The sequence below is a fragment of the Lepisma saccharinum genome, chromosome 3, assembly GCF_977018435.1.
Source record: "Lepisma saccharinum chromosome 3, izLepSacc3.1, whole genome shotgun sequence".
NCBI lineage: Eukaryota > Metazoa > Arthropoda > Insecta > Zygentoma > Lepismatidae > Lepisma > Lepisma saccharinum.
Genome location: NC_139231.1, coordinates 19,679,719 through 19,694,851, shown reverse-complemented (window position 1 = coordinate 19,694,851; position 15,133 = coordinate 19,679,719). Strand labels below are relative to the sequence as shown.

Sequence of the window (15,133 nt, the reverse complement as noted above, 5' to 3'; positions counted from 1 at the left end):
TTCTATTGCATTATGTATGTGCTCCCAATTCTTATTTACGTCTGTTTCATTTATATTTTCATCATCATTTAAATCCTGCAAAATATCAAATCTATTTGACAGTTTAATTTGGTAATCTTTCTTAATTCTTTCATCAGTAAACTTTCCTGTATCAAATTTTAAAATACATGGCCATATCTATTCGATACTCATTCAGAAAAAAAAATGCAGAGAAAATTTATTTGAGATACCAACTGAAAATTTTGAAATAATGAGTCTTCATGATCAAAATGATAGGAATGTTCAAGTTCGACATTTACATACAATTAGAAAAAGCCAATTATTCAAAATGAGACAAACAGGTGCATGTACATAAATAACAACAAATTAGTGTACATGTACAAAATGTAATTTACGGTTCAATTTGCACTCTTGGAATGTTCTTAATTTTCATCAACATCAGCCTCTGCCTCTTCCATCAAATTCAGCATCCTCATTGGCAGTTTCTTCTTGGTACTGTTGGTACTCTGACACGAGATATTCATGTTGGATTCAGGTTCCGTGAATTCCATCTCATCCATGCCTTCACCTGTGTACTAATGCAAGAAAGCTTTCCTCCTGAACATTGCAGTGAATTGCTCAGAGATTCGCTTGAACAGTTCCTGAATGACAGTGGAGTTTCCGATGAAGGTGGCGAACATCTTGAGACCTCGTGGTGGAATATCGCAAACGGCAGTCTTCATGTTGTTGGGGATCCATTCGACGATGTAGCTGCTGTTTTTGTTCTGGATGTTGAGCATCTGTTCGTCAACCTCCTTCATAGACATCCTGCCTCTGAAATGTGCCATAGATGAATATGCAACCAAGGCCTTTAAATCAATTTGACGTATACAAACAAGACTAATTATTCAAATACCAACAATCCTGAAGCCTGTACATTCTAATTATTATGCAATTAAATATAAATTGATTGCAGTGACTGTCAGGTAGCGTCCATGTCGTGGGTCGCAGGCGGCCATCATGTTTTTGGCATTGAACATCTGCTGGGTGAACTCAGGCACTGTGAGGGCTCTGTCTGTACTGCTGACTGCTACGAGATGTCAGAGGAGCAAAGCCAGGTTGACTGCGATTTTGCTGAGATCGGCATTCAGTTGACCTGGGAATCGGAGGCAAGTGGTCACTCCTGACATGGTTCAAGTCTCCATAGGTGGGTGTGGTGAGTTTGAGGGTTCTGAAGCAAATATCGTACAAAGCCTCGTTATCGATGCAGTAGGTTTTTTCTGTGTTCTCGACCAGCTGGTGTACGGGAAGTGTTGCATTGTATGGTTCGACTAGGGTGTCTGAGACTTTGGGAGAAGGAACGACTGAGTATGTATTCATTATCCTGTCGGGGTATTCTTCCCTGATCTTGGAAATAAGATCACTAAAATCACATTTTGAGCCTTGCTCTTTGATTGATTTGCACAATGAAATCAGGAGTACTTTGATTACATTTCTGTTGAATGAGGAAAAACTTATGCCTTTCAAGAACGAGATTCTTCTTGGGCTGATAGTGGCGGATCAATGTTTGTATAATCTGAGCGAGACTGAGCTCCGATATTGACTTAGGTTGTACAAGATTATGCAAATCAGCATACGTTCTGTGCCCGATTGCTGCTAATAATACATGTTTAGTCTTATCGTTGGGAATGTCTGAAGCTTTGCAGAAGTGTTCGAATCTATTGAAGTATTGTTTTCTTGCTCCCCGCAGAATTCAGAAAATTGTGACAACTTTTGCATTGTGTACATAAATTCTTACATCCAACAAACAGCTTGAAGAAAAATCACAAGAAATGTGTAGAATTATGAGGAATAAGTAGAAAATAAAGTTCCCAAGATCCTCGTCGCCATTGTTGAGTTTCGGTTGTTCGATATTCCGGAGTATGGAGTAAAGAATATGACTAGATTTTAGACGAGCAAAAGTGTATAATTCATGAACAGATTAACACAATATGTATAAACAACTTACATCATGGTATAGACATTAGACATCTTTTCTTTGTCACGAAGGACAGTATAGAATTTTTGGCATACTTGATGCGAACTAGACAATAAAACTGACATTAAATAACATATAATAACAAGGTCCGGCACACATTGATGACACAGATCAGGTCTGGCGTAGATGTTCAGTCAGTATCTCTTGAAGTTGGGTAGAGCTCTTCCGATGTGGGATACAGTTTTGAGGACCTTGGATAATTTTCCTGATGTGGTGGGGTGGTATGGAAAGGTGATCCCTGTGGGTTTTGGATTTTGATTCAGGTTATCTCTGTCTCATGGATGTCTGAGCTGGGCTCCTGTTTTTGCACACTACATAGATAACTGGCGCTTGGTATAACCATTCTTAGTCCTGTTTCTGTGCTGCCTACTACACTATGTGGAAGAAACGAACTCCTCATGGAAAAGAGAGTACAGATGAGTATATATACAGCAGCAGGATGTTTCTCACATTATTCGTTGATAAAATGACGGACAGGAAAGAGCTCTGCATGTTTGAAAGAGGGATCATAGTAGGCTGCTCCATAGGAGGCATGAGTATACGTAGCATTGCTGATGCCCAACAGGTCCCTAAATGAACTGTAGCCTTTGTCATGAAAAAGTTGAAGGATTAGGGACACTGCAGTAATGCACCACAAAGTGGAAGACCCACGAAATTGGACGGCCGGATAGGAGAGTGCTGAAGAGGGAGATTCGGAAAAACAGGACCCGTCCGATGCATTCGATTGCAGAGAGTTTCAAAGTGCGACCAATTTTACTGTTTCGACCAAGACACTTCGCAAGGAGGCTCATGCGCTCGGTTATCATGGTCGAGCCGCTGTCCACAAGCCCCTGATAACAAAAAACAATAAACGACAGAGACTACGCTGGTGTAAAGAGCAGAGAAACTGGACAGTGGAGCAATGGGTGAAGGTCCTATGGAGCGATGAATCACGCTTCACACTGTTTCGATCAGATGGGAGAGTGTGGGTATGGCGATTACCCGGAGAACGTATGTTATCCGAGTGTGTAGTGCCCACAGTGAAGTATGGTGGTGGCGGCATCATGTTCTGGGGTTGGATGGTACTGGTACCAGTGTATGGTCACATGACGTCTGCATCCTACAGAGTTATTCTCGTCAACTCCATGCACCCCATGTTGTGGCATTTCTATGGAAATGAAGAATGTGTGTTCCAGGACGATAATGCAACTTGTCATGTTTCCAAGGTTACCATGGAGTGGTATGCAGAAAATAATGTCACCCGGCTGGATTGGCATGCTCAGAGCCCTGACCTTAACCCTATCGAACATCTATGGGAAGAACTGGAGTGCCGATTGAGGTCGCGATCACCTCGCCCTTCTACACTTCCAGGGTTGGTGATTGTATTGCAGGAGGAATGGCGGAATATCCCACTCAGTGTACTACACGACCTTGTGGACAGTTTACCACGAAGAGTGGCTGCTCTTATCACTGCCAAAGGCTGACCAACCTATTGATTGCAAGAAAACTGATGGTATCCGTTGACATGTGGTGTCCAATGACTTTCTTCCACATAGTGTATTTCATCACAGAGGTCATCTTCCGTGCAGCTGTTTGTGAAGGCTCTTCTACAGAAGTTCATCCACACTCCAAATTTCTGCTTTGGGGAATGGTTGGATTTTGCGTGGATGTACTGGGTGCCTGAGCCAGGTTTCCTGAATACGGAGGTGATGAATTTGTCTTGGTGAAGTCGAGAAAGTTGAGGTGGCCATTTTCTTCTTCCTCTACAATGTATTTTATGTTCGGGTGTATGTTGTTGAGGGCAGTTAGGAGGCAGCTTGGGTCCTTGTCCTGTTTGTAAATGACTAGGGTGTCATCGGCGTATCTTGTGTATCTTATATGAGCAAACTCGGGCTTGGGAGGCAGGCTTGTAGGAGGTTGCAGATTTCATCTGTTATGAATGTAGGTGTGCCATTGCTTAGGCCCTTCTGCCTGAGTACTTCTTTCAAGGGGCTCCAAACAAAAGACCCTTTGGCCAGAAACTTTTGTGTTTGTGTACCTTCCCCTCCATCCCTGCCACTGCTCCACCCCTCCCCTACCACAAAGCACGATGCACATATACTTTTTCCAGTGCTGTCATTTTGGATCGTCAGAGTTGAGGATAAGTAATGTAGGAAAAATGAGTTGAGAGAGTTAAGCTGGAAGTGCATCCAATGTGATAGCATTGAAACAGTTACGCAACTGTTGTGCTGGATAGATATTTTGCTTTAACGATTATGAAATGTGAGGACCAGACATTAAGCGAGGAGTTAAAAGACAAGTTACATTTTTTTCTTGTTCTGATAAACAAAACTTTTACTCTATCATGCTACGAGCACAGAGCAGTGCAGCAAGGAAATGCACACAATGCTAAGTACAATATAATCATTGCTTTGCTTCAGAACCATTCACGTGCTGAAAATAAATCACACAATGTTCAATGTAGGATTAGACACCACCAAGACCAATGAAAGACCCATTATTTATGAGTAAACTATTGACAGAAGGGGTGTTTGCCCCCTGCAGGACTGCTAAATACAACAATAAATTAATTATTAATGTGAGCGTAAATAACAAACTTTTGAAAAACTTAACCGTGAATTGAATCCAGGACACTTTGATTACAGTATAAAAAGACACTTGACGTTCAGCTATAAATGATCACCCCCCCCACGCTCCCTCCATTACCTGAAACTTCTCAAACTAGCAACTAATTACCAGTTTACAGAGTAAATGGAAATCCCACACAATCAGATGCATAAATAGAACCTAATATGCGACAATTAGAAGCAGTTATTTAGTGGGTCACGTTAATCCACCACTGATTTTCACAGCAGGTCTGGCTTTTTCCTTGGGAATTCATAATCTTACTTATTTCCCATTGTTAATAACATGTTATGCCACCCCCCTCCCCTCCCAAAGTCTATTCTGAAGTTGTTTTTACTTTCACTTCAGTTTCACCCTTTCCCATATGCTTTCCTGCATTTTATGTCTTTTTTATTTTAATTTATGGGCCTCTGAAAAACATAAAATAGGGGTTCCATTGTATTTAATTGAGAGCACTTTCTGTCCATTTGTTATATCTTCATTAAAAAAAATAGGCAGTTCATTTATTCTGTTTTAGTAGATTTATAAATATGTGGTTCCTGCATGATTTTTCTTTATGATGGATTTGTATAATGCTTATAACCTGACAAGTTCCAATATGCGCAGATCCCCGAGGAGCACTTCCTATTACATCATCCTCCCCACCACTCTTCTACGTACTGGTCTGGCCTTCAAAGTACCAGTGGTGCCAACTCAGCAAAATTAAGCTAAAACAAATATGACAAACTATTTTGACTGTGTAGATTGATGGTGCCGGCTCATATTATATCAGTTTATCAGTGGTTCATTTGATTTAATCCGGTCTTTGAAAATGCGTGCAGTGCATGGATCGTAAACTGTAGTATTACGCACGTGCGTTAAGGTTTATAACGTAGAGAAACCACAGGGCGAATGACTTCATTTTCTGAATGCGACATCGAGCAGTGACCTGTTTTTTTTTTTAAAGCCAAGTTGGGTGGGGGTTCTTTTGTTTATCCTACAACAATAACTACGAGAAGGCAATCTGAAAACATGCTTGCCTGTGTTCTTTTTTAAAGCATTGAAATGTTCTTGCTCTTTACTCTTTGCTGCATATTTTTGAAATGCAAAAATCAAATCATGCCAGGTCCAACGAAATCCACAATCTGCTCTGGAAAGCCCCTTAGAGGACAGGCCAGAGAAATTGTGTACAATGTTGCAATATGTTTGCGAAATCAGAAGGAGTTACATAAACTTAAGTATAATGTTGTCGAATCCACAAGCGCCGCCACGGGAGTATCTAAATGGATGGTTTCTCAAGTTTTAAAAGAAGGAGAAGAGTCGTTGGCGAAAGGTGAGCTGAATTTCTGTACCCAAACAGGTAGAAAACAGCCGAGGAAAAAGTGAATACAAATTTTGTTGAAAATCCTCAGACCATTCCGCTCCCTCTAGGTTGGAACACTGCGAACCAACGTTGCCGTTGAGAATAGAGTGGGGAAATGTGGTGTGAGGTGCGCAACAGCTATTTGCAGCATCTTGTTTTTAAACTTGTCAAATTATAGCAGTATCAGTAAAAGCTTCATGTAATCCCATTTTGGGAATGTGATGCAAACTTAATCTTGTGTCATCTTATTGGTCACCTTTTCTCCAAATATTCCATTTGAACATGATGTTGGGTTATAATTAGAACATTCAAAATTCTTACTTTTGTTTTATTTTTGCACACTTATCTCATTTTAACATAACATTGAAGATACATTGAAGATGACTAGTTAATAGCATTATAAGCCCGACCCTGTGGCCGAGTGGTTAGCACATCGCGCTGCGACGCCAAGGGTCCCGGGTTCGAATCCTGGTCGGGCTTGGTTGTTTGTGAATGTCCATTCATCAATTTCATCATTTCATCACTCATCCCCATCTTCGCAAATTAGCCAAGAGGCACAAAACGCGAAGTAAAATAAACTAAATCAAACAAACAAATAAACAAACAATAGCATTATAGAAGGTATGCATTAGTTTAATCATTTCAATATATTTCTATATTTTGCAGACGGAAGAAGTTAGAGAAGTCAGCCATTTCCAGTTTACATCGTGGCCAGATTATGGAGTTCCACACAGTGCATTAGCAATGTTGGATTTTTTAGATCGTGTTCGTACGCAACAACAGAAAATGGTTTCATGTCTAGGTGATATGTGGGCAGGCCATCCTCGAGGACCACCAATTGTAGTCCATTGTAGTGCGGGTATTGGGAGAACAGGTAAAATATATTGCTTATTTGATATCTCTGATTTTGAAATTGCCTTCTATCTTATTACTACCATTACATGTATTTCCTATAAAAATTAAACACTTTTAAGTTAAAGAAAGAAAAAGAAAAAATGGCAGTATACAAACTTCACATGCCATTACAATATTACTGATTTTCCTCCTTAATTGTCATATGAATGTGTTCATCTGGTTACATTATTATGATTATTATTTTAGGCATACAGTCAACTCTCGATACAATGACCTTTCATGGTTCCCGGGAAAAGGGTCGTTAGTGGAATTTGCACCAATTTTTAGCTTCAACGGAGCTCAAACGGACACGAAGATTCCTAGGAGATGGTAACACCATTTATCCTTCATAGTTATACAACCTGTTATGCACAGGATGTGTGTTGTGAGAAGGAAAATAGAACACGAAAGCATTTTCACAAAAAAGGATTTTAAATAATGTTATTTTCTTTTAATTGTGCACTTCATGTGAAACCCATTTGCACTGAGATCTATGAAAAGGAAAACAATTGTTTATTGCAAGCGAAACTCAAAGAATCTTGACACCAATCACACTGGCGCCAGCAAAAGTCGGGAGACAATCGGGCAGAATGAACGTTGGATTTTATACGGGAGCATTATCTGTAACAGGATTAAATGGTGAGATAAGATCTCTGGGAAGAGAACACAACCTTTCTTGGCACCAGGCAAAAAAAGAAGCAGCGCTGTAAATTTCGTTCTGCTTCGGCTGTGTATAATACATCTTAAAAAAAAAAGTCACGTTTTTTTGCTTCAACCAACTTCATATTCATCCCCCTCCCCCATTCGAGAGAGCAGTCCAAACTCTTCCCGAACTTGCATCGAAATCCAGCCTGAAAAAGGAAACACGTTATACGTATGCTTTTTTTTTTTTGTCTGTCCCTGCCAATTCCACTAAGATTGGGTACTATTATATTTCAGTTATGTAGATATCACTTTAAACTTTCAGAATTTCTTTGTGATCGATTTCACCACTCGTCCGGTGGTGTCGTCTTGTCTTTCTGCGGGCAGCGTGGTTTCTTCTTCTTCCGTTTGTGTACATGGTGGTGCTAGTTGGCACAGACCTTCCTTCCGACAGTGCCAACACCCCGATGCATGGCAAAAAAAGGAAGCACTATGCCCACACTGGAAAGACAGAAAGTGTAATGCTCACAACAACTATCGCTGCCACAAACACAAGTGGAAGAAGATATGAGGGTGAATCAAATATGAACGAGCCTTGATTGGCTAAGCGTCGGAATGAGTAGCAGGGTGTGATTGGGCATGTGCGGCCAGTAGGTGGGGCCGTCGTGAGTCAGGAACCAGAACAGCCGGCGTGTCGCATGCTTCGTTTAGTAGCTCTCACGATGAGTGGGCAGAGTGTGCCAGTGTCTGTTGCGCAACGCATAATCATCAAGTTCCTCACCCAGGAAAACGTCAAACTGGCCGAAATTTACCGGAGACTGCAGGCCCAGTTTGGGAATGGTACCCTCTCGTGGGCAAGAGTGAAGGTGTGGTGTAAGGAATTCCAGCAAAGCCGTGAACGTGTTGCAAATGAAGTGCACCCCCGTTGTCCTCGCATCAGTGTGACAAATGACAACATGGCTCGTGTTCGTGAGCTTGTCGAACAGGATCGCCGAGTCACTGTGAAGCAAATTGCAGCAGAACTTGGTGTGAGCTATGGAAGTGTCCAATCAATCATCACAAAGCACTTGGGCTTCCACAAAATCACAGCTCGGTGGGTTCCCAAGCTGCTGAATGTTGCTCAAAAAGGATGACCGAGTTCGCATTGCTCGCCTACTTCACACTCGTTTTGACGTGGAAGGGGAAGCGTTTTTGCATTGCATCGTTACCTGTGACGGGACATGGGTGCATCATTACACCCCATCATCCAAGCGTGCCAGCATGGAGTGGAGGAGGAAAGGCGAAAGAAACCCTTTGAAGGCCAAAATTTGGTTGTCTGCGGGGAAGGTGTTGGCCACGGTGTTTTGGGATTGGAGGGGGGATCCTACTGGTGGATTTCTTACACGAACGTCGGACCATCAACGCACCCTACTACTGCAGCCTCCTGGATCAAGTTAAGGTGCAGTATCGATGCAAACGACGAGGCTGTCCCATCCGCCAGGTCTTGTTCCTCCACGACAACGCCAGACCCCATACAGCAGGTGTTACGTGGCAGAAACTGGTGGAAATGCACTTTGAACTGCTTCTGCATCCACCATACAGCCCAGACCTTTCACCATGTGATTTTCACCTGTTCGGACCCCTCAAAGAAGCACTTGAGGGCGAGCGATTTGCGACTAACGATCAGGTGGAAACCTTTGTGCGCAACTGGTTGGCTACCCACCCAGCTTCATTCTACGAGAACGGCATCAAGAACCTACCACAACGTTGGGAAAAATGTATCACTAAGGGCGGAGACTATGTAGACAAATAGGATGTGGCAATGTCTCTGTTTCCTTCAATAAATTTTGTTTTTCCGCACAAGGCTCGTTCATATTTGATTCACCCTCATAGAACTACTCCACCGCAAGATATAGTTATCGTCTTTTTTTTTTTTCAGAAAGCTGCAGAAAAGGGGAAGAAACTGGCTTGTCTTTTTAACTCCTTGCTTTGTGTATGGTGTTCGTATTTCGTAATCATCAAAGCAAAACAGTCTTGTGAAGCTGCAGATTTAAAATAATGCCGTTTTTCTTCTCGATGAGTCATTGTGGTTATTACTGTAGTTAATAAGGGCAGGCGATGTTTGCCACCTAGAGAAAACACTGGCACCGGGCAGGATCAGTCTGGCTGGAAAGCAAGGGAGGGGGAAACAGGTGGTTGAACGAGTTTTAAAGGACATCACACTGCACGTGTTGAAGAAGAGAAGTCTTATCAGTAAAGTGTGCTAATTTTTTAAGCTAGCTGCAGAAAGAAAAAAGAAAAGAAGGGTGGATCGAGCACTGCTTTACGCATTCCCATGCTGTCAATGAACACACGAACAATGTTTCAAATGCAGAACTTGAATAAAAACCAGCGCGTCTCTTATACTGTAAATACGGTATATATGTAGTACTAGAGTCGTTTTCACGTTCAGAAGACACAACGGCGCTTATGGAGAAACCGTACAGTGTTGCCAATACAGCGCTAGCTCATGTCGCCGGGAAATGATGAGCTTCCTTCACAATGTAGGTGTTACATATTTTATATAAAACTATAATTATATGTAATTATTAATATTAATATTATACTGTGAACATTACAGTTCATTAGCATGTCATTTTCCCATTAGATTTCATTTAATACACAGGCACATTTAATATTCATTCGCCTTTCTCTGTAATGACTTCATAGAATAACATTGAGATATGGTAATGTGTTACATATATAACAGTTGGGCTGAAAAGTTCATAGGCTGACTTATAGATGGCGTTACTAGAATTAAATCCATGTGATTTTTACTTAGTACTAACCTTCAAAAGATACATGTATAAATTTCACAGCTGCCGGATAATTAGTTCGTGAGATATAGCATTGTGAGTGAAGCAGCTTTTGTTATTGTGAAAAAATGGATAAAAAAGAATTTTGTGTGTTAATAAAGCATTGCTTTTTGGCGAAAAAAAAATACTGTTGAAGCCAAGACTTGGCTTGATAAACATTATTCGGACTCTGCACCAGGAAAATCAACCGTTGAGAAGTGGCTTGCTAAATTTAAACGAGGCGAAATGAGCATCGAAGACGATGCACGCAGTGGACGCCCCAAAGAGGCTGTTACCGACGTGAACATCAAAAAAGTCCACAAAATAATTTTAAATGATCGTAAAGTGAAGTTGATCGAAATAGCTGAGACTTTAAAAATATCAAAGGAACGTGTTGGACATATTGTGCATGAATATTTGAACATGCGAAAGCTGTGTGCAAAATGGGTGCCGCGCGTGCTCACAATCGATCAAAAGCAACAACGTTTTGATGATTCGGAGCAATGTTTAGCGATATTCAACCATAATAAACACGAATTTTTCCGTCGATATATTACAATGGATGAAACATGGCTCCATAACTATACTCCAGAGTCCAATCGACAGTCAGCGGAGTGGACTGCACGTGATGAACCGAATCCAAAGCGTGGAAAGACGCAACAGTCGGCTGGCAAGGTTATGGCATCAGTATTCTGGGATGCACATGGTATTATATTCATCGATTACCTTAAAAAGTGCCAGACCATCATCAACAGCGATTATTACATAGCGTTGTTGGAGCGTTTAAAGGATGAAATCACGAAAAAACGGCCCCATTTGAAGAAGAAAAAAGTGCGGTTTCAGCAAGACAATGCACCATGTCACAAATCAATGAAAACGATGGCAAAATTATATGAATTAGACTACGAATTGCTTCCCCATCCACCATATTCTCCAGATCTGGCCCCCAGTGACTTTTTCCTGTTTGCAGACCTTAAAAGAATGCTCGCTGGAAAGAAATTTAGCACTGATGAAGAGGTAATCGCCGAAACTAAGGCCTATTTTGAGGCTAAAGAGAAATCGTACTATAAAAATGGCATCGAAAAATTGTATGACCGCTATAATCGTTGTATCGCCCTCAAAGGCAACTATATTGAATAATAAAATCGAATTTTGTCAAAAAAATATTTTTTACTATGTTAGCCTACGAACTTTTCAGCCCAACTGTTATATATATACATATATATATATATATATATATATATAAATTCATTATTGTCTATGAATTTATGTGTACGTTGGAAACTGAAAGGTGATCTTCATTTCAGTATTAATGTCGACAGTAATGTAACAAAAACAACGTGTATTTGCGACAGCACTAATGTTGCTCACAACAGCAGCATTGGAAATAATTGTCAATTATTAAATTAAAGTAATTGCAATTCTATTATAACAAACTGAATGAAGTTAATATTTTTACTGAATGGAAATAAAATAACAACTAGAAAACTTGGTGGTGATAGCCGGAATGCTGCAGTAAGTCAGCTCAAGATGGCCAGACAACGTCTCCTTACTTCGCACGCGGTTCGGGTTAAAAAGAAACTCCAAATGCATGGAAGTAATATTTCTGGGAACATTTGAGTAGTTATAAAAAATAATTTCATTATTTTCTTCACAACTTTGTCGCTGGAAGTTTTTACTTGGAATTACAGAACAAAAAATTGCCAGCGTCGACATTTTCTACTGCACGAATATAAAAAATCTCCACATACTTTATTTGAATATTTTTTAATGCGAATATGGTTTAAAGTATTGATAAATTCTGAGCACCACCATCACCTATGACAATTAGAAAACCGTGTCAATTTTTTTCATAATGAATGCTTCAATTTTACGGCATGTTTCAATATTAGGAATGAAAACAATGTAAAAATTTTGTTTTCACAGAAAATTTGCGTTTTTAATTTATCTAAAATTATGTAAACAAGTTACCACTTTTTTGTGCTCACCATCGTATTCTCTACAAAATTTCCTGCAAAACTGCAGGTACTGATTTTACGTAAGCTAAATTTGTAAATCGAGAAATTTCACAACAGCGCGCTCGTATTTCCCATAAGAAAAGCATTGTCCATAAGAGCCCATTGTGTCTTCTGAACGTGAAAACGACTCTAGTACTCTTTTCCCTGTGTGTATCAAATTTTACCTTTTTCAAACATTTTCACTAAGTGAGCAAAAAACGAACAACTTGGAGTCTGCAATTATCGCAGTTGCGACGAAAATCAAAAGCAACATAATCATCAAATAAGTCAGTCCAAGTGAATGGTGAGATGATACCTTTAATGGAGGCCATGGATGCATAATTCTACCTCCTTATATGTACGTATGTGTTAACCATGTATAAAATCGCATTAACAAAACAAAACATTAAGTATTGCTAGGTAGTGAAACGGACAAAAAACACGTAATTTTATAAACATAAAACATCACTAAGTCTACTCACCACTGGCAATATCGAGGCTTGTTTTCATCAATTGTCAGTTTGTCCTTGATCAAATTCACTGATTCCCCCTCCCCCTTCCCACTACTTTCTGAAGAAGTCCGTTATTGATGTCTCTTTATTCTTCGATTGTTCTGCAAAGTCTTTCACTTTGTAAAAGTGGGACCACATCTCTTCACTAGCACCCCACTTTGAGAATACCTTTTGATGGTGGGGATATCTTCAGGCTCTTCTTCCATTTCTTCCTCCCCCTCTTCATCGCTAGACTCCTGCTGCCCTCTGACTATATTGGCATCATCGAGGGTGCCCCAGACTGCAATGTCATTGTCCGCTGGTATGTACTGCTTGTACGTGCAGTCTGGGGCCAAACTCTGCCAAGTTTCTTTGTTGCCCGGACGAGAGAAAGTCAGGGGGACATGTAGCTGGGGCTCGGCATCCATTGGCGGCAGGTTGTCTGAGTCTTAGGCAGTGGAAGGCACACCGACGGCAGCCTCTTTGTTGACTGGTAGGACGAAGCGGGCATGTCGGAAACAGTTTGCAATCACTTCAGGCCTCACAGCCCTCCAACTGGCGATGATTCCTCCCATAACCCTGAACACGTCCCACTTCTTGACTTCCTGGCTCATGTGAAGTTTCCACACCATAGCCCGCACAAGCGTCTCGCGGTAATTCACCTTCACCTGTTGGATTATCTTGCTGAAGCACGGTGGTGGTATTCTTGGGTAGGAAATCCAGCTCGATGTTCCGGAGATTGTCGAGAGAAGGATGTGCAGGGCAATTGTCAACAAAGAGCATGACTTTCCTGTTTGCCGCACCCATCTTCGAGTCGAAGCCTCGGCGCCACCTCATAAACACCCCCGAGGTCATCCATGCCTTCTTATTAAAGTCATAATCACAAGGCAGGATGTTGCCCTTGAAACCTCGGGGTTTCTTGAATTTTCTGATCACGGGGGCTTCATTTTATCGCTGCCATCCATGTTGCAGCACAGAAGGACAGTGAGACGCTCTTTACTCCTCTTCGCACCCTGGCACTTATCCCCTTTCACAGCAAGAGTGCGATCTGGCATCAGATTGTAGAATATCCCCAGCTCGTGAGCGTTGTACACATCTTGAGGCGAATAGCGGTTGAGGATGTTTTGGACCAACGGCAGCCACTCACTCACCGATTCCGGATCGACCGATGCACTTTCGCCAATGACTTTGTGACTGGATATTCCGTGACGCATTTTGAAACGCTCCAGCCACCCACTTGAACATTTAAAGTTATCTATCCCCAACTTCAGGGCAAAGTCGTCGGCCTTCTTCTGCATCATTGCTCCATTAATAGGTATGTTTTTAGCTCTATGCTGGCCAAACCACTCCAGCATACCCTTTCCAGGTTTGCGCCTTTCAAATTTTTAGATTTAACATTGTGGCCTTCCTTCTGCACTGCGTTCACGATTTAATTTCTCATTTTGAGAATCGTGAAAAGTGTCGAGTTCGGGATGCCATGCCACCACGCAATCTCTGTCTTTGTCATTTTCTTTTCGTCTACTTCCTGGATGATCTCGTATTTTTTTATAAGCATCAAGAATGTCCTCTTTCCACTCACTTTGCCAAAATCACAAATTCGTAATAAATAGCGTGGGTTGTCAAAAATCGTTCACAAAATCAAATCCAAAAATACAAACAAATTGAAATATAAAACAGCATAAGTCGTCAAAAAAGCTGTAATCAAAACCAAGAGAAATCCAAAATCGAAATCCAAAACACAGTGCACAAATCCAAGACATAATACTGTAGCACAAGCACAAAGAGAGGGTAGCGTTTCCAAGAACAAGCAAAATCACAATGGCAAAACAAGCCCGGCGTGTAAGTAGCGGCTGTCACGTGTGCTTGGGGGACGGAGGACAGAGGTCAAGTGCTATTGGATATCACTCAAGTGTGGTGATATTTTTAGATCAGGCCCACCTGTGGCCTGCAGAGCGCTCGTGAAGGGACAACACAACAACAGCGAATAAAATGAGTGCAACAAACGTATTTTTCGGCCGATTTCCTTCAATTTTTCAACTTTTTTTTCCAAATTTTTCACGGTTCACAGGAAAAGTGTCGTTACTTCAAGAGGGTCATTATATCCAGGGTTGTAGAATCGAGAGTTGACTGTATTTACATTTATTCTTAACTCCCTATGCAAAGAACCAAGTATCTGCTTGATCAGCCTGTCCATTTATCATAATAACTTACTGTATTTTCAAGATATGAACTCTTTTTGATTATACACTCCTCACAAGAAGTTTGTCTGCTGGATGTTTTGCCAACATATGCCACCGTGCCTGTCACCTATTGCCTAATATAACAATATTCCA

The 15,133-nt window shown here is 41.1% G+C and overlaps 1 protein-coding gene and 1 pseudogene across 2 annotated transcripts in view; one reads left to right on the top strand and one right to left on the bottom strand.

Annotated features, from left to right (window-relative positions):
* Ptpmeg2 (Protein tyrosine phosphatase Meg2) overlaps positions 1 to 15,133 on the top strand; it is a 279,584-nt gene that overhangs the window by 241,469 nt on the left and 22,982 nt on the right. For both annotated transcript variants that reach the window (XM_083118341.1, XM_083118340.1), the window contains one exon: positions 6,630 to 6,837. In XM_083118341.1, coding sequence (XP_082974467.1) covers positions 6,630 to 6,837 — 208 coding nt within the window. The remainder of the gene's footprint in view (positions 1 to 6,629; positions 6,838 to 15,133) is intronic.
* LOC145984931 (tubulin beta-1 chain-like) lies at positions 265 to 1,398 on the bottom strand (annotated as a pseudogene).